Here is an 18,664-nt window from a genome sequence, read left to right on the forward strand (position 1 = left end):
TAGCATGATACAACCCTAAGGAAAACTGCTTCGAAGTGAACCGTTCCGAAGTCTCGATGCCATATGTTTCCATAAGGATCATGTAATAACATTCCAATGATACTTTCAAAACCAATAGTTGAAAATTAAAATTTGAAATATGGGTTCCGATTTTGGCAACCGAAAACCCAATAGGGTTTATTCTGTGAACCAAGGGCTCGATTTTACCGTTTCCTTGCTATCTACAATAGATGGCAGTAACTAATCATCATCAGCATCTTTAAATGCATGGTATTTTGGCAGCCATACAAAACCTGAAAATGCGATATATTTCAAAACGAAACAAAATTTTGATTTTATTTCGCGGACCATTATTTTGTGGAAGGCTCAATACTCATGACGAATTCCATATCAAATAGGACAGCCACAGAACTCGACCACCTTCGATTTGCAGTAAATTTTGCACTTGTTTTTGGTATGGTACAATAAGTATTTTCCATAGAAAAATCGATCATTTTGACTCGAGAATAACTTTCGATAATGGCCTATATATTTTTGCATGTAACTTGTTTGAGAAATTAAAACTCCAAAACTGTTGATTTTGAAACAAAAAATTTCATGAAGAAGTTGTAGTGAACCGTTTGTGCTACAAGAAAAAAATACACACTGAAAAAATATTTAATTTTTTCTCCATGCAAAATTCAAGAATAAAACTTCAATTTTATATTACACAAAACTCCATTTTTAATATTTTTAAATTTTCACCATAGAATCTTGATAGTAAACAGATAGGGTATTGAGGGATTTGTATTCTAAACTTGTAACCAACTCAGTTATTGGGTCACCAAGTGGCTCGGTAGCTTAGTTGGTAAAGCGCTCGTCTAGCATACAAGAGTCCTGGGTTCAAATCCCAGCCGAGCACGTGGATTTTTTTCATAATTTCACCCATAATTTGTCCATCTTTACCACGCGTAATGAGTTAATTAATTTAATAACCATGCGGATTGGATTACCGAACAGCTCAATATAAGTGTAAGTTTATATTAGAGTGTACTGCCTCTCTGTAGTAGTCATGTCGTCACTTGAGTGAGAACGACACGTTGATAGCCTTCCCACATCTTTACTCTTCCACAATACAGTTGTTGTGGAAGCGATGTAGGTACGATAGGCAAACAGTTTCAACACTAAATAAATCGCACTCGCTCGCTCCGCGTGTGTAGGAACAAGAGATGGATGGATATTGGTTATGAAAGGGGTCCGCGTGGTCTGTAGGGATTTGAATTCTAAACTTGTAACCAACTCAGTTATTGGGTCACCAAGTGGCTCGGTAGCTTAGTTGGTAAAGCGCTCGTCTAGCATACAAGAGTCCTGGGTTCAAATCCCAGCCGAGCACGTGGATTTTTTTCATAATTTCACCCATAATTTGTCCATCTTTACCACGCGTAATGAGTTAATTAATTTAATAACCATGCGGATTGGATTACCGAACAGCTCAATATAAGTGTAAGTTTATATTAGAGTGTACTGCCTCTCTGTAGTAGTCATGTCGTCACTTGAGTGAGAACGACACGTTGATAGCCTTCCCACATCTTTACTCTTCCACAATACAGTTGTTGTGGAAGCGATGTAGGTACGATAGGCAAACAGTTTCAACACTAAATAAATCGCACTCGCTCGCTCCGCGTGTGTAGGAACAAGAGATGGATGGATATTGGTTATGAAAGGGGTCCGCGTGGTCTGTAGGGATTTGAATTCTAAACTTGTAACCAACTCAGTTATTGGGTCACCAAGTGGCTCGGTAGCTTAGTTGGTAAAGCGCTCGTCTAGCATACAAGAGTCCTGGGTTCAAATCCCAGCCGAGCACGTGGATTTTTTTCATAATTTCACCCATAATTTGTCCATCTTTACCACGCGTAATGAGTTAATTAATTTAATAACCATGCGGATTGGATTACCGAACAGCTCAATATAAGTGTAAGTTTAGATATTTGGGACAAAGTTTCACGATGGAGAAATTTTTAATAAAAAAGCTTTTTTAAGATCAACTTTTGTTCGATTTTCAAAATCTTGTTTTTTTTTGTCAAAATAAATACGTTCTAATTATACATGAAATAAGTATCATTTGAAATGAGTCTAAACCATAAAAATTATCTTGAAGTAGCCATTTTCGAATTATATCAAGTTTAATGCAAAGAAATATTAATTAAATATGAAAATAGGCCATTTCCATTTGTTATTCGCGATTCTCCATCAATAATAATACGTTTTCGAGAGTAAAGACCATATTTCTTTGCACTTACTTATTTTCCTTGATAGAGAATCGCGAATAACTAATGAAAATGGCCTATTTTATTATTTATTACATTTTTTTTGCATTAAACTTTAGATAATTCAGAAATGGCTACTTCTAGAGAAGTGATCAAGATAATCATTATGATTCAAAACAATTTAAAGAATCTTATTGTATCATCAGAAAAAATTAAAATCGGCCTAAAGTTGTTCTTAGAAAAACATTTTTATTCAAAAAATCTCCATCATGAAACTTTGTCCCCAACATCCGTTTACTATCAAGATTCTATGGTGATAATTTAAAAATATTTAAAATGGGGTTTTTGTAAAATTTAAAATTTATTTTTGATTTTTTTATGAAAATTGGTAAAAAAAATTTCCAGTGTATATTTTTTTCTTATAGTCCAAACGGTTTACAACAACTTCTTCGTAGAACATTTTCTCTAAAATCAACAGTCTTGGAGTTAGAATTTTTCAAATAAGTTGTATGCAAAAATGTATAGGCCATTTTCAAAAGTTAGTCTTGAGTCAAAATGATCGATTTTTCTATGGAAAACACTTATTCTACCATACCAAAAACATGTGCAAAATTAAATCCAAATCGAAGATTATCGAGCACGTTTTTTATTATTTTTGACTCATCCTGGATGGAATTCGTCTCATGCATCTTTATTAGGAAACATACAAAATCAACTTTAACTGCATATTCCATGACTCAAATCGAAAACAAACTTATACACCTTCAGTATTGTCATGCCTTATGGGCTGTTTATAAACTTCATGAACTTTTAGCAGGATAGGTTAGGAATCGGGACAATTTATGTAACGCATATATGTTGTTACTATTTTCTTTCTTAATTATGAACCCAAACGGGGATTCATAAAGTGCGTTAGTTCGCAAATTGAATTAAATCATTGAACAAATTAATCAAATTCGTTAAACGCGGTTTTGTATATTGAACTCAATATTTTTCAAGTCTTTCCAAAGAAAAACTGATGGTTCTCGAATTGTTGTTATGGGTTTCAAAGCATTCCTCAGTGGTCACAATAGATTCCAAAAAAAACAAAATAAATATTCTACAGCTTTTACAGGAAGCTCGTTAGTTTTTTGAGCTTTACAAAGTGGTCTCAAAATGGTTATTAATGGAGTCCAAAAGAATAATAAATGGATTCAAAATGTTTCCAAGAGTTTGCAAAGATTACGCAGAAGTTTACATGGTTTCCTAAGAAGTCGTTAGATGTTCCAGGAATTCCTTGGGACTTCTCAGACTCCCTCCTACTGCCCACACAGACATCTCGATGAGCTCCTTTCGGTGTAAACGGAAACTATGATTCCTTTAATAGCGTCTAAATCTTCAGTATAATGTACATTGCGGATCCATTACCATTACTATGTCCAAAGAGCAGCTCAAAACACGACTAAAGAACAATAGAAGTAATTCATAGCATGTAAGAAAGTATTGTAATTATTGTATGTAGTCTACCTATGTTTGACGAAATCAATAAATAGTATCTAAAAACATCTTAAGATTTCCTGGTGATTGTCTCACTCGTTGGAGCCACCGTGCTGGCCTACAAAAGAATACTTTAGATAATTCTATGAGCTTGTTGGTAACCCCTGAGATATTCGCCGAAGTTTATAGAAACAAAATCCACACTTGGAACCCTGGGCATCTCATGCTAGTTTCTTGGAAACTTTTGTTAACACTTTAGGAACCCTTGGGATATTTTGTGATACGCCCTGAAAGCCTCTTAAGTACTAGTGGGAATTTCTTAAACGTCACCCTCGGGGTCCCAAAAACCTGTAGAAACCCCTTGAAGTCAGTGCTTTGTAAACTCTTGGAAACCCCTATCAAGTTAGGGGGAAAGCAGAAAACAGAATGGTGTAATTAACAACATGACAATGTCTAAAATTGAATCACTTAATTAATTCTCGATCTCTTGATAGCTTGACAAACAACCACAATTATAAATCAATGACACGAGTTTTTGTAAAACGAAAAAAGATGAAGAGATGAAAGACTATATTCCAATTATATGGAGCACGTAATTCCTGAACAGCTCTTTATACTTGGAATATTATAGCACAAAAAAAAACATCTCGAATCTGCCCTTCAAATGAAAACTGACTGTTTTATTTTATGCATAAAAAAAATGATATATCGATGATAACTATCTAGCATATACTACTTTACGGTGTCGTGTGAAAATAGATTATTCATCAACTTGAGTTGTAACGCGAAAAAATGAAATATAATCGAAATCATGGGATAATAGAATGCCAGAAATTTACACACTGCTTAATTTAGTCAAGCCCAAACAATGTTGCCGGTTCGTTTGTTTTGACAGAATATTAAAAATATCGCATACCTTTATCAAAAAGAGCGTTCACTTCAGTCTTCTATGTCCTTATTTAATTTAGCTTTTCGCACGTGATAGCAATCATTGCTAACATTCCCATTCGCATGCCAGCTGACATTGAACTGGCGCTGGGAGATACTTTTTTTCCAAATTGAAAATATGTGCAACGGAATGTTTCTTCCTTCTCGCATGAAGTTAACGTCTCGTTCTAATTTTACCATGCATTAAAAAGAAAGAAAATGACGAGAACGGTTCCCCAATAAAAATAGCAGGATGTTCTTCCAGCCGGAACACTTTCATGTCTTGTGCACCTAGCGGTAGAGCATCACCCACCGTAGTTGTCGGCGTTTGCACAGAATTTCTGTGTTTTGAAAAACATTTGTTCCACTCTGATGAGCACTTACCGATCTTTTACCCATTTTACTACGTTTGGACGGTTCCCCCTGTTTTGGTTGAACCGTGTGAAAGTGGAATAAAGGTTACGGAGGGTTATTGTTTTATATTTTATTTATCAACTTTTTGCCTAAAAGCATTAATTACATCCGTCGTTTCAATTGAGTTCAGATTTAATGGGTAGAAGTGGTTGTCGCTTTTATCAGTGCTTCTTTTTCCTGCACTACCTTTCATTCCGTCCACCACAGGTGCATTGCTGGTTTGACATAAAGTTTGCGTCATGCCTTGTAAATTGAACTCTATTTGATTTGGACAAGATTTTTTGTTACAAATCGTTCAGTGTTGAAATATTTGGGCAGCCTCAATCGTTATTTCACGAAATTCACTAAAAAAATCATTTTACACGTTTTTTGTATGATTATTTAATAAATTTTCATCAAACAAAATACTACGAAAGACATGCACCCTTGTTTATCTATGTATTTTTTCTAAAGGTACATTTGAATTATCAAGCTCTAAGCTATTCCAGCTTAAAAAATATACCGTTGTATTGCGCATTTCTTTCACCACTGGACTATCGCAGAAATTTTTACAAGTGCGGAAACGCTAATAAAAGTGCGCAATTGCGTCAAATTGGGTAGGTGTCTTCGGGGGACTTATTCTTCGGAAATCAAAGAATAAGTGCTCTGAAGACACCAACAGGATTCATTGCAATCCTGCACTTTTATTCGCACTTTCGCACTTATGAGACCGCACTTCGCAGTCCAGTAGTGAAAGAAATTCACAATAAGCTTTTGATGTTAACGCAGTTTCAATTTAAATTTTATACATTTGACACGTGTTCATGTATACGGAGCCACAAATCAACCTAACTTTGACTTCTTTCGACTTCATTCGGCTCTTCCGTGGGATAACCCAAATTTGGGTCAACTGGCATAAACCTAACTCTCAGTATGTAGTTTTCGTTTGACAACAGCCAAAAACACAACTCAATGTAAAAACAAATCTACCCAGCGTTAGCTTTCGAAGTCTCCGTAGTGGATTAAAACAACTTAAATTTAGGTAAACTCAAAAGAACCCAAATTTGGCTAATTCTTAGGACATTCAACGCTGGGTCTATGCTTATCTCTCTGGCAACAATGCTGTTGCGAGAGAAGCGAAACAACCAAACTGTGGGTAAAACTTATTGCAGTTTACCGAAATTTGAGTTTAAAGAACTTATTTTTTGTGTAGTCTGACTTCTCCGTGTATATATGTAGATATCAAAACCTTACAACAGCCCACTTATTACGTACACAAGAATATATTAACAGATTTTTTCAGTGTTTATTGTAGTCCAAATGGTTCACTACAAAATTTTAATCTAGAATCAACGGAACTACAATTTTTCAAATAAATTACCGTTTTGATTCATAATCCAAACACTTAAGGCCAGCAGTGATTTTAAATGCATCTTATAGGCATAAATAAGCAGACATTTGTGAAAATTTTATTTTATTGCCAATATTAGCTGTTAGCTGTTGGGTAACCGATAAAAATGTTGATTTAATTTATTTTAGTATTGTTTTTATGTTAAGGTATGAAACAACATTTTGTTTCAAATCCCGAACATTGTGTTAATTCTTTCTCATATTCCGAACACCTTGTTCAAATACCGAACAGCTCGAATAAATCGTATTGAAATGAATAATTTCGCAAATAAATTCATCTGAATTAGTTTTACTGACCTCGAACTAGAGAAAATATGTATTTAAATTGAACTGCAATTGACTGTCATTTTCTGGAGACAAAATGTTACATGCAGAAACTCATAGGACATTTCCAAAAGCACTTCTTGAAGCAAACGATCAATTTGTCTATACACTAATTCTATTATACCGAAAACATGTGCAAAATTTACTGCAAATCGAAGATGGTCGTATTCTACGACTAGCCGATTTGACATGAAATGTGTCACTTGTTACCTATGCAACATTTTTTTCTCATTCAACACTTAATTCCTATAGTATTGTCTTTAGCAATAGTATTTTCAAGTTGTTGATGGATAAACATGAATATGATTGTCAAAAAACATTAACACGATATGACTGTAAATCATCTCTCAAGGCCAACATTAGGTTGCATCTCTGCAGTAACACATTGTACATCCGTTGACACATTGACGTCAATTTGACAAATAAAATGACCTAATCATTTTCCACGTTTCAAACTGACACACTTATGGGTTTATGCTTGGAGATCAGTCGTTTTCTTCCTAAGCCTACAACCTCCCACAACTAAGGGTATGCGAAATACCGAAAGATTCCGTCAAATACGCTTCGAAACGAAATTCCGCGGAATTCCACGGAACTCGCACTGGCGAAATTTGAATTTTGCTATTTCGTTTCGTTTCGCCAAATTGTGAAAATATTTCCACGGAAAATTGAAAACAAACGGAATAAAACAGAATTTCGCGAAATTCGAGTTTAATTTCGAACAAAAAAAGCAAAGCGTTCGCTTCTACTCCTAGCAGCAACAGTCAAAAATGGGTCCGTATTATGGATCAAATCGACTCATATCATGGATCAGAACACTATAACAGCAAATTATCTGCGAGGCAAACGAATGGTGTGCTAGTGAAAGCATACGTTTTGGCGTTTCTTTAGGAATCATCTTATCTTAAGTGTAGTCCGCAGCTGATAAGTACTGTGTAAAAGTATAGGACAAGAAACGGTCAAGAAATGCTTTTTCTGTCGAAATTTCCTGTGCGGTCCGCAGCTGACAAGAAATTTATACTGTTTTTCGAATTTGCCAACAGATGGCGGATTACTGTTCTAAAAACATTCAGCTGTCACTTTTCTTACGGAATAATATGCTGATCTATTATTCCGCAAGAAAAATGACATTTCGTATTTTGAAACCGGCGTCGAATGCAGTGTGACCTAGTGTGACCAAGTGAAAAAAAAAACGTTCTGTCCAAAAGTGTTCTGTGCTCGTGATCTGAAAACCGTGTTTGTGTACATTTTTATTTGCGATGGAGTACGCCGATGTGGAATTCTTGGAGCTAGGGGAGTTTATCGATTTGTCCCCACCGGACTTTGATACGGAAGCCACAGAAGCTTCTCCTGATGTTTCTCCTCCCGCGGCTGCCGGGAAACGCCAGAAGAAGAGAAGAAGGACGGATTTCTTCTCTTCTGAGGATAAGAAACAGCTGGCTGCAGCTGTGAAGGGTCGCCCAGAAATCTGGGACCTTTCTAATCGAGACCATTACAACAATGGTGCGATCGATCGGGCCTGGAGGGAGATTGCGAAGCAGCTCAACCGAACCTGTAAGTAGATTAAGGCAATCATGGACATAGCCAGAGTTTCCACGAGGGATGTTTGTGAGTTGGAAAGCGACCTCAAGTTCATTCACGGATTTCACTTAAAATGATCATTGTACACATCTTACCCTTTTTGCACAAAACGTTAAACTATGACGAACATCGATCCTCTTTTCCTATTACAGTGATCAATAAGTGAAATACTAAACGCGTTTTGGCTCCTATCGGCCGGCAATTTCAGCCTAGCAAGTTATTGGAACGGGATATAAGGATTTCTCATAGTTCTCCCAAGAATTTCCTTAGACTATACGATTTTCTTCTAGAGACAACACCCGAATTACTCCAGGCTTCTTAAAAAGGCTTTCTTAAACGCATCCGACTAAAACTCCTCCATGAATATGCTTAAGAATTCCTATAATGTTTTTTTTTTCCAGAATTTGGTTTTTTGTTTCTCCTCCGCAGGGCTGGTAGCAACTGAGTGCCTTTACATTCTAACTTTGGAGAACCTATGCTTGCAGATAGAGACCAAAGAGAGACCGAATTCTTGCATAACTTGTGATTTCGCCCTAAAAGCCATTGGTAGTGTGTAGCTTATTGTTTCTAAACAAATGAATGGACTAGGATGAAAGCTATCACTAATGGGAGATAAAGGAGGATCTTCTGTTCATCGAAGCATTGTTAAATAAGTGTAAATACCTACATTCGATTGCACAGTAACAAAAAGCTACACACTGGGTTACCAATGGCTTTTAGGGCGAAATAACAAGTTGTGCGAGAATTGTAATCAAAAACAGACCATACATAAACCAATAAAATAAAAAAATTTCCAATTAGGAATCACCAGATGAAGGCTTTTATAAGAATGTCTCAGAAAAGTTGGTCAGACAGATTTTTGAGAATTGAGTGTTACTACATGTAAAACCGACTCGATTTGCTGCAATCGCGCACTTTTATAAGCATTTCCGCACTTGAAAAAAAACCTCTGCGATAGTCCAGTGGTGATAGATATTTAAAGATTTCAACAAGGAATTTATCTAGTTATACATTTGCAAGTTTCTTCAGAGATTCTCCATTTTGGTTGAAATGGAGAATTTCGATGCTTTCCTTTAAAAATTGAGACATTTTAGAGACTGCATTGAAATAGAGAATCTAAAAAGAAACCTGTTACCAGCCCTGCCACCAGGTGCTTTGCATTCTTCGAAGTTTTTTTTTAGAAACTCTTCAATGTTTTCTATCAAACTGATTGCTTTAAAAAGGCAATGCATGAGTTTTATGAGGCAAATGTACGATTAGTGGTGCAACTAAAGGAAAACTGCTGAAACCTGGTGATAAAATCATGAAATATGTATTTTCAACTTATCAGTAGATAGACTTCAAATCCTTCTATCATTCAAATGTATAAAAACCACGATTCATTTTAAATTTCCCAGCAAATAGCCTTGCACCAATAATAGAAATACTGTTCCTTTAGTGGAGGTAGGTTTAAAGAATTATTCATTTAGTGGGCTTATTCACAAACTTCATAACGCTCTAGTGGGTGGGTGGGTGTTTTCTTGATGATACGACTCATACAAAATTTGTAGACCTCGGGTGGGTGGGTGCCAAAAATGTCCATTTTCAGCGTTGAAATATGTGAATGAACCCAGTGGCGCAAACCATTGATTTCTTGGAGACCCTCCACTATGGGTACTGATGCACCACTATGTAATGTTTTTGCAAAGGAGTAAAAATTTAAGCAAAATAATTGTTTAATCTAAATGGCTTTGAAGTCATGTAGGCTAGTTTTCCTTTTCAATATTATCAAATAAATAGTAAGAAGTACTGCTTGACATTTGATAGAAAATTAAATACAACAAAAACGATTCGTAGGCAAACAATATGTGAGCAAAAATTTTTTATATTTATTTTATAAAATTTTAGTGATTTACATTGCCGTGACTTTATAATTTCGCTGTGTAAGCAAATGGTCATGAGTTCGATTTTTAGCACTTTTATAAAAATAACTTTAGGATATTTTTCCCTTGTTGGTGAATAATTTGGGATTTTGATATCTGGACAAATTAGGAATGTTGAAGCAAACTATCAACTAATTGAGGTAAAAGATCTCACAGATTATTTTTGAATTGTTGGTGGAAGCTTTGGCGTACTAAGAGCTTTCTGGGACATATTGGATATTATGATGGATAACGAGTAATTTAGATTATTTCTGAATGAATTGAGGTCCACAGTGTACTATGAGATTGTTTTTGGATTGTTTGGTATATTCTGAGAGAGTGTTTAAACATTTTTTTGAATGTCGTAGAACAACGAGAAACTCCTAGAATATTTTTGAACCTCAGTTAGTTCTGATTTTTCTCACAGGATTTCTTAACGTACTTATGAATTGTTGGCAAATGTTTAGTAAATCTGAGTGAATTTCTGGAAATATTGTAAATGTTGAAATTTCTAGTATATTTTTGATCTTAATGAGGATCACAAAGAATTCATGGATTATCTCTGATATGTTGTTCAGTACTCTAAAACTATGAAAAAAATTGGACAAATTGGAAATGTTGATGATAACGAGAAATGTCTTGAATTTCTTAACTAATCGAGGATTTCAGATGATTCTAAGAATATTTTTAAATTGTTGTTGAATACTTTGATAATCTGAGAGAACGTCTGAAAAAAATGATAGGTTGAAGGATAATGCTAAGTTCCTAAAAAAACATCTGAGTTGATTGCGCAGAGTACTATGAGAGCATTTCTGAATTGTTGTTGGATACTTTGAAATTCTGAGAGAATGGCTGAATAAATTTAGACTATTCAAGAATAATCAGGGTTTTTTATAATATTTCATAACTAATTGAGAATCACAGAGAACTGTAGAATTGTTTTTGAATTTTTTGAAACTCTTGTTTAGACTTGGAATGATAACGAGATTAGTTATCTGAGCTAATTAAAAGTCACAGAGAACTCACAAATATTTTTTTTAATTTTCAAGATTTTTTTGGATTGTTGGTGAATACTTTGGAATTCTTAGAGATACTCTGAACAAATTTGGATTTTTGGAGGATAATAAGAAATTCCAAGAATATTTCCTAACTAATTGAGGATCACAGAGTACTATAATAGTTATTTATGCAACAAGTTCCAAAATGATGATTTTTTCAGCACGAGTCGTACATTTATCCGACGAGGCTTGCCGAGTTGGATAAATACGGCGAGTGCTGAAAATTTCGAGTTTTGGAACTTGTTGCATAAATAACTATGCAACATTTTTTGCATTTACGAAAAATGCCGTTTGATTTAGATCATTTTAAGGAACACAATCATATTTCAAGAAAATCCACATGGTATCCATGCGCTAAAGCGACTCGATATTTTTCAATCAGGTAGGCTGTGATGCAGTAGTATTGTAAATTTTGCACCTTATCGGACGCGATGAATTGTAATCGTCGCCGATGAAACCGTCGCCAGAATCGTCGCCAGCCACCCAGCCGCTGCGAATTTGACGTTTCGTCAGTCTTACCAACATAACGGCACATCACCTCCTTTGATTTGTTTGCTGGCGACGATTTGGTTGCTCTGCTTGAAAGTTTACGGCGCGTTTTGTTGCACATGAAACAGACAATATGACCATGGACATGTCAGTCACCAATTTTCGCGCATCACCCGAAATCAAACTGATCTACGTATATTTGTAAACGGACAAGGTATGATGCCGCATAAAATATTCTTCTGTGTTGTACAGTTATTCCTCATGTGCCAATCTTCCTACACAAACCGTGTAGGAACATGAAGTGCCGATCATTTTGGGACCAATTCAACTACTGCCCCACGCTCACTGGGCGAATCGCCTCATAAAGCTCCCGTATTTTTTGTTGTGAACTCACCTATTCTACTGCCTCCTATAGGTACATCCTATTTCAACTCAGAATCCCTCACAATAAACTGGATTCTGATTTCAAATCCGAATCTACAATTGGAATCCGACTCAATTCGGTTCATCGTACGGATGTAAAATCAGAACCTAGTTGACTAAGTCATTGAAAAATTCAGAACAATTGAATAAATGATCTATGGATGCAATCCGACGTCATTCTGATAACTCCCAAAACAGTACTGAAAAGTGCTACTTTTCGATACTGATATTAGTGCTGAAAAGTAGCACTTTTCAGCACTGTTTCATTCGGTAGGAAAAGTAGGCCGTTATGTTGTCCATTCTCTTGATAAAAAGTAGGCTAATTTGCAACGGAATTGCAAAAAAATATTTTTGAATTAGTTTTTCGTGCATGTTTAGAAATTTTTATCAAATGAAAATTTTAGGACTAATTTGAAATACTGACGGGTAACGAAGGACTCCTATGTTGATTTTGAACTAATTGAAGATTACAGAGAACTCTAAGATTATTTTTGAATTTGCAGGATTATTCTTGAGTTGTGGATGGATACTTTGGAATTCTGAGAAAATGTCTGAATAAATTTGAAATGTTGAAAGATTACCAGAAATACCTAGACTATTTCTAAGCTAATTAAGCATCACATAAATCTCTAAGAGAGTTTCTGAATTGTTTGTAAATACTGAATTGCTGGTAAATAAAAGAATGTCTGGGCACATGGTAAATGTTGATGATAACGAAACATTTCTAGTATATTTTTGAACTTACTGAGGATCACAAAGAATTCATGGATTATTTCTGAATTGTTGTTCAATACCTTAGGAACTCAGGAAGAAATTTTGAAAAAAATGGGAATACTCATGATTGTTGAGTACTATGAGAATATGAGAGAACAATTGAAAAAAAAAATACTATGTGGAAGGATAACGAGAATTTTTAAATTGTTGTGGAATACTTTAAGGATCTGAGAGAACTCATGGAACAATGTGTTATGCGGGAGGATAACGAGAAATTCGAATGTACTAGTCTACGTCGGTTGACGAAATAAAAAATATAATTCATAAAAAAAATTGAGCAGATCCATGAGAGTATTACTGAATTGTCGTTGAATACTTCGGAGTTCCGAGAGAATGTCTGAATAAATTTGGAATATTTAAGGACAACTAAAAATTCCTAGAATATATCTCAACTTATTGAGATTCACAGAGAACTTTTGAATTGTTGATAAATACTTTGAAACACAGAGAGAATGTCAGAGGAAAAAAAAAGATTGATAAAGGATAACCCGAAATTCCTAAATCATTTCTTAATCAAATCAAGATCACAGAAAACTCCTGCATTATGCCTGATTTGTAAGTAAATACTTTTGAATGCTCGGAGGATGTCTGCTCAAATTGCTAATACGGATAATAACGAGAAATCTTAGAATATTTCAGAGCCTATGGAGGATCACAAAGAACTCTAAAAATATTATAATAAATCTTCGAGTTGTTTAGTGGAATCCCTATAAGTAGATGCAAACCCGAATTTAGTACTATACCATTAATTCCACTAGAGTTTGTATCCTTTGACAGATACGCGTATTTCGACTTTAACTGTAAGGCCGTCTTCAGTGTCGTCTACTAGACTCTGAGTCGCGCAGTTGGTTAACGCGCCCTGTCTAGCATATTGGGATTCGTGGGATCGAAGCCCACCAGAACGATTCCATTATTTTTCACAATTTTACATCTCAATTTGACCAAATTGACTTTTGTGTCTACGTACTTCAGGTTATGTTTGAATAGTTTTTGAATACCTTGGTATTCAATGTCTGGAAACTATTGAATGTAGACGAAATAACAAGGATTTTCCTAAATATACCGAACTAATTGTTTATCACGGAGCTATCGGAGAGTATACCAAAATTAAATGACGATTTTTTTTAACTAATTGGGGATTACAAAGAACTTCAAAAGTATATCAGAATTGTTGTTCAGATAATGCTCACGAATAACGAGAGATTCCCAGTTGTTTCTTTATAGGGTTTTGGTACCGAAAGTACCGGTAATACCGTCCATTTTTTGGTACCGGAATACCGGTACTGGAAAGCATTGAGTACCGGTATTTTCAATACTGATGAAAAACTTACATAATAGTTGTTTGATTCAATAAATTTCTTCACAATAAATGGTACGTAAGTTTAGTAGAGTTCGTTGATGGCGAGTTTCTCAGGTTGATCAAGGAACGTATTACATAAAGGCTTATTCTAATTATCAACTTTTCATCATGTAAGTGACATCATTCATTCATGTAAGTAGAAAAACTTATCTCCGTACATAAAACTTAAGGTGTCCGGCCATTTGGCCGAACGCCGTTTGGCCGAATGTCGTTTAGCCGAACGCCATTTGGCCGAACGGGCCGTTTGGCCGAATGCCGTTTGGCTGAATTACGAAAAAAATCAAATTGCTACAACGCTTTAAGCCTGGTATCCACATCCTAAGTAGAGCGGTAAAGTACAATTTGTTGCTAATTACCAAAGTAATGTTGACAGCTGATCCAGAATGAGCGAAGTGTCACTTTTACTTGCGGAATAATTGAACGGCACATTTTTCCGTACGGAATAGTGACAGCTCCATTTGATTTGTACGGCAGGCGTTACCAATGTTACGAAATCAGCTCTACTTGTCAACTGGATACAGCTCAAGTAATTTGGACAGCTGAAGTATTTCTTGGCCATTACTTGTCCTATCCTTTCGCACAGTACTTACGAAGTGGATACTACCCATTAATTGTTTTTTTTTTTTTTCTATCTTTATTAACGAGATTTTTAACCCTGGGCTAGTTCATCTCGGGACCAACGGCTTTACTTCCCTTCCGAAGGAAGTCGTCACTGAAATTTTTAGTGACTATCTCGGGGATGGGATTCGATCCCAGGTCCTCGGCATGAGAGGCGTGTGTTCTAACCCCTACACCAGGTCCGTCCCCTACCCATTAATTGTTGATTTGTATGATGTGGCGGGACGATAATAATAACATTGAACCGTCTATTCAGGATGAAGTTGTAGACTCCACGCATCGTACAAGACTCTAAGCTGATAGTTGATTCGTCTCTAGGTTATCAACGGTTTTCTAAGGTTTCAAGTGTCTTTAGTGATTTCATCATAAATTTGTCCTTCTTTTAAACATAGGCTTTTCTTTCGTGTTAAATTGGTTTCATTCATATCGGCAATAATTTAGCTTATGTTTTCATTTGGGAATTTTACCTTCTTTAAATCATTGGCAGTTTCTTGTAGTTAAACTGATAAAAATAATAGTTGCATAACACTTGCTTAAATTTTCATAAGAGATTATTCCTTCTTTTGATCATAGGCTGTTCTTTTAAGAGTGAAGTATTTTTCATAGTTATTGGAATTAAGACTATTAACAAGCCTATTAACAGAGCCTTTTTCAAAACAGATTTTTTTAGTATAACGATTAACTTAGGTGAAATTTCTTTTTCCTCCAAAATTAAGATTGCAACGTGTGAACTGAAATCTGCACCGTTGCTTGCGTAAAGCAGTAAACCGAACAACTCAGTGAACACTTACGTCGAAGAAGCTCACTGATTCTCCGTTGTGAAAAAAAGAAACAATAACTTGTGGCTGCTAGAACTATGAAATATTTTTCTTTGTACGATTCGAGGGATCGAAGAAATCCGATCCAGAAGAAGGACGATTAAGTCGTAAAACGTTTTAGTTTCTGTCAGAGGCCTACAAGGCTACAAACGCGATGCGAAAACATCTGTTGACAGCTATCACCCCTTGCAGAGAAGTGAATGATTGCTTACATTTAGGGCGTTCTTCTTTCAGCATTGACTGTTTCTTGAAATTACACTAAAGAGCTAATTAATTGTATATCAATGATGATTTATCTTTCTTTAAGTATACGCAGAATAAATTCTTTGAAATTCATTACAAATTTATGCTAACTGTAGTTCACTATTGTTTTCAATTTCGGCCAAACGGCATTCGGCCAAATGACCCGAAACTAAACTTAAGGCGCTTATTGTTTGCATCTTGTTTCCACCAAAAACATGTTTTGGGTGAAGTTATTGAACGGAAATGATTCAGGAGATCATATATTACCAACAGGGTTATCGAATTATCGATAATCGAATACAAATGAAGCTGATGACGGTCAAGCTTTCTAGTTAGCTAGGCCGAAATATAAAAACGGTTCAGGTTATTGAAGCATATGTTTCATATTTATTGCAAACAAAAGAGTTACAGTAGAACCGTTGAACCGGTGTTCGTCAACCGGTATTCGTCAAAATGGGTCGGTACTAGGAACCTTATTGCTTTACTAATAGAGAATTACAAAGAGCTCAAAGATTATTATTGAATTTGCAAGATTATTTTTAAGACTACAAACTGAAAAATACAAATAACTTTAAGATGACATTTGAAATTGCAAGTTTATTTTTCAAGTGTTGATACTTAACAATTTTGAGAGAATGTCTGAAAATAACTTCAATATAGAAGGTTAACGAGAATAAATCAAGCATTATAGAGAACTCTAAGGATATATCTCAGTTGTTGGTAAATACTTTGGAATGTTGTGAGACATTATCTAAATAAATTTGAAATGTAAAAGGAAGTGGCGCATCCGAACAGAGAAAAAAAAGGGCTCATTCACAAATTTCATAACGCTGAAGGGCGTGACCATTTCGGCGTTATGTTAATTATTAATGAACCCTTAACTCTATCGTAGCAAACTAGTGGATTCTGATTTATTTTTCTGTCCGTCATGGGGGTTCGGCCCCTGTCTTTGCCCATGAAGGCAATCACCAGGGTTTGAAGATAAATAGTAACTGATATCCATTATTTTTAACAGGCGACATGTGCAAAACGGCGTGGATCTCACTTCGCGAGAGCCATCGGTACAGGAAGAAAATTGTCCAGAAGAAATCCGGTAGCGAAGGGGGAGAGCCACTTCCAGGCCGATGTTTGAATTTACGTACTGTTTCAGCACGTTTCTAATATATTTGCCGTAGTCCGAAGGCCTGCCTGCACTCGCCGAAAATGTCGTATGGTATAATGAGTCCGATGAAATTCTCTTGCGCCATTCTCCTTCTGTAATAACGTTTTCGTCATCAAACTTGTCCATGTATCCTGGAGGGCAATAGGCAGTAGACTTATGCGTAATCAAAAAGTTATGCAGCATGCAGCATGCAGTGTTGGGAAACTCGTGCTCGCGAGTAAAAAAATACTCACTCACGTACTCGTTTGCGAGTAATACTCACGCTGTGAGTCACTCATTCCTTACTCTAACTCACGCGAGAGTATGACGTCATAACTCACTGCGAGTATTACTCACGTAAAGAGTAATACTCGCAGTGAGTATGACGTCATTACTCTCGGTGAGTGAGTAAGTTACTCTTTGTGAGTATGGTGAGTAACCAATTTCCATAGCAAAATAAAATTGTACATTAGTATGTTCTATACTAGGTGGAAGACTGTAAATGTTAATAATTCAAAGTGTTTACAGCTGCTATCGACTTCAGTGTGTATTGTGATGCGCAGTTTTATAGTATGGTTGTTTAAACTTTACCGTATTCAGAGCCAGTTTTTCAAAATGGATAAACAAGTTATAATGGCGAAAGTCCGGTTGTGTTCAAATACTTTCCAGACCAATTTATTTCGTTTAGTGGCATAAAATAAATACTGTAAAGTTGAATTGAAATATGTATTAGTAAAAATGGAATAAGGTACCGTGGGGCAAGTGGGTAATGGAAATCGTATAGTTGAGATTACTCAAATTCTAAAGACTTTAAAATGAAATTAATGAGGTCGTCTTTATTTTTCAACTTGACTCCCACCAAATATAAACAGTATGCTAAAATTGATTTTTATGTAAAAATGAAAAAAAAATACAGAAAAAGTTTTTGCAAAATGTCACTTTTCACTTGCTCTACAAGTTTTTGAACAATAAATTGAAATTTAGTTATATTCACGATTTCTATTAACTTCAACATTAGTTAAGGCGTCTTGTTCCTTAGGTAAGTAACATGTAAACAAAGAAAATTTTATTCTTGTCAATTCAATTTTCTTCTGTTCAGTTTCGGCTCTGTATAATTTTCACCGGTGTTTCTAAGAAAGTCGGATATGACACAAGATAACTCTTCGGGAGAAATTATTTTTTGGAACGGAATCCTTCAATAGTATTCGGATTCTTTTTTGTGTGGATAGACCCATACCCCATTTTTATGTTTTCGACTAGCTTTATATATACATTCCATGAGATTCCCGTGCGTTCTCTTATATTGCAACTTTTCAATCAACGTTTTCCTTTCAATCGGCTGTCCGAAGTAGACACATCAATATCGTCTGGCAATCTCTTTTAGAGAAGTTCCATGATTAGTAATAGCTTTTATCGCTTTGAGTATTGTGTTTCTTGAAATTGCGAACCTTGTTTACTAATAGCTACCTAAAAAAAACACAA

General features: G+C 35.5%; 2 protein-coding genes across 3 annotated transcripts in view; both read left to right on the plus strand.

Moving 5' to 3' along the window:
* Positions 1–18,664, plus strand: part of LOC5567692 — a 309,374-nt gene that overhangs the window by 153,674 nt on the left and 137,036 nt on the right. The window lies entirely within an intron of this gene.
* Positions 7,702–17,679, plus strand: LOC110676391. The gene is made up of 2 exons (XM_021844105.1): positions 7,702–8,330; positions 17,057–17,679. Exons 1-2 carry the CDS (start codon positions 8,036–8,038, stop codon positions 17,200–17,202), a joined length of 441 nt encoding a protein of 146 aa, XP_021699797.1. The 5' UTR covers positions 7,702–8,035; the 3' UTR covers positions 17,203–17,679.

Source organism: Aedes aegypti, chromosome 2 (genome assembly GCF_002204515.2).
Source record: "Aedes aegypti strain LVP_AGWG chromosome 2, AaegL5.0 Primary Assembly, whole genome shotgun sequence".
Lineage (NCBI taxonomy): Eukaryota > Metazoa > Arthropoda > Insecta > Diptera > Culicidae > Aedes > Aedes aegypti.

Excerpts from the sequence above, each read along its gene's own strand:
- LOC110676391 (XM_021844105.1), top strand. The coding sequence starts at position 8,036 with ATGGAGTACGCCGATGTGGAATTCTTGGAGCTAGGGGAGTTTATCGAT. Across the intron at positions 8,331-17,056 it reads GAAGCAGCTCAACCGAACCT|GCGACATGTGCAAAACGGCG; the intron begins GTAAGTAGATTA and ends TATTTTTAACAG.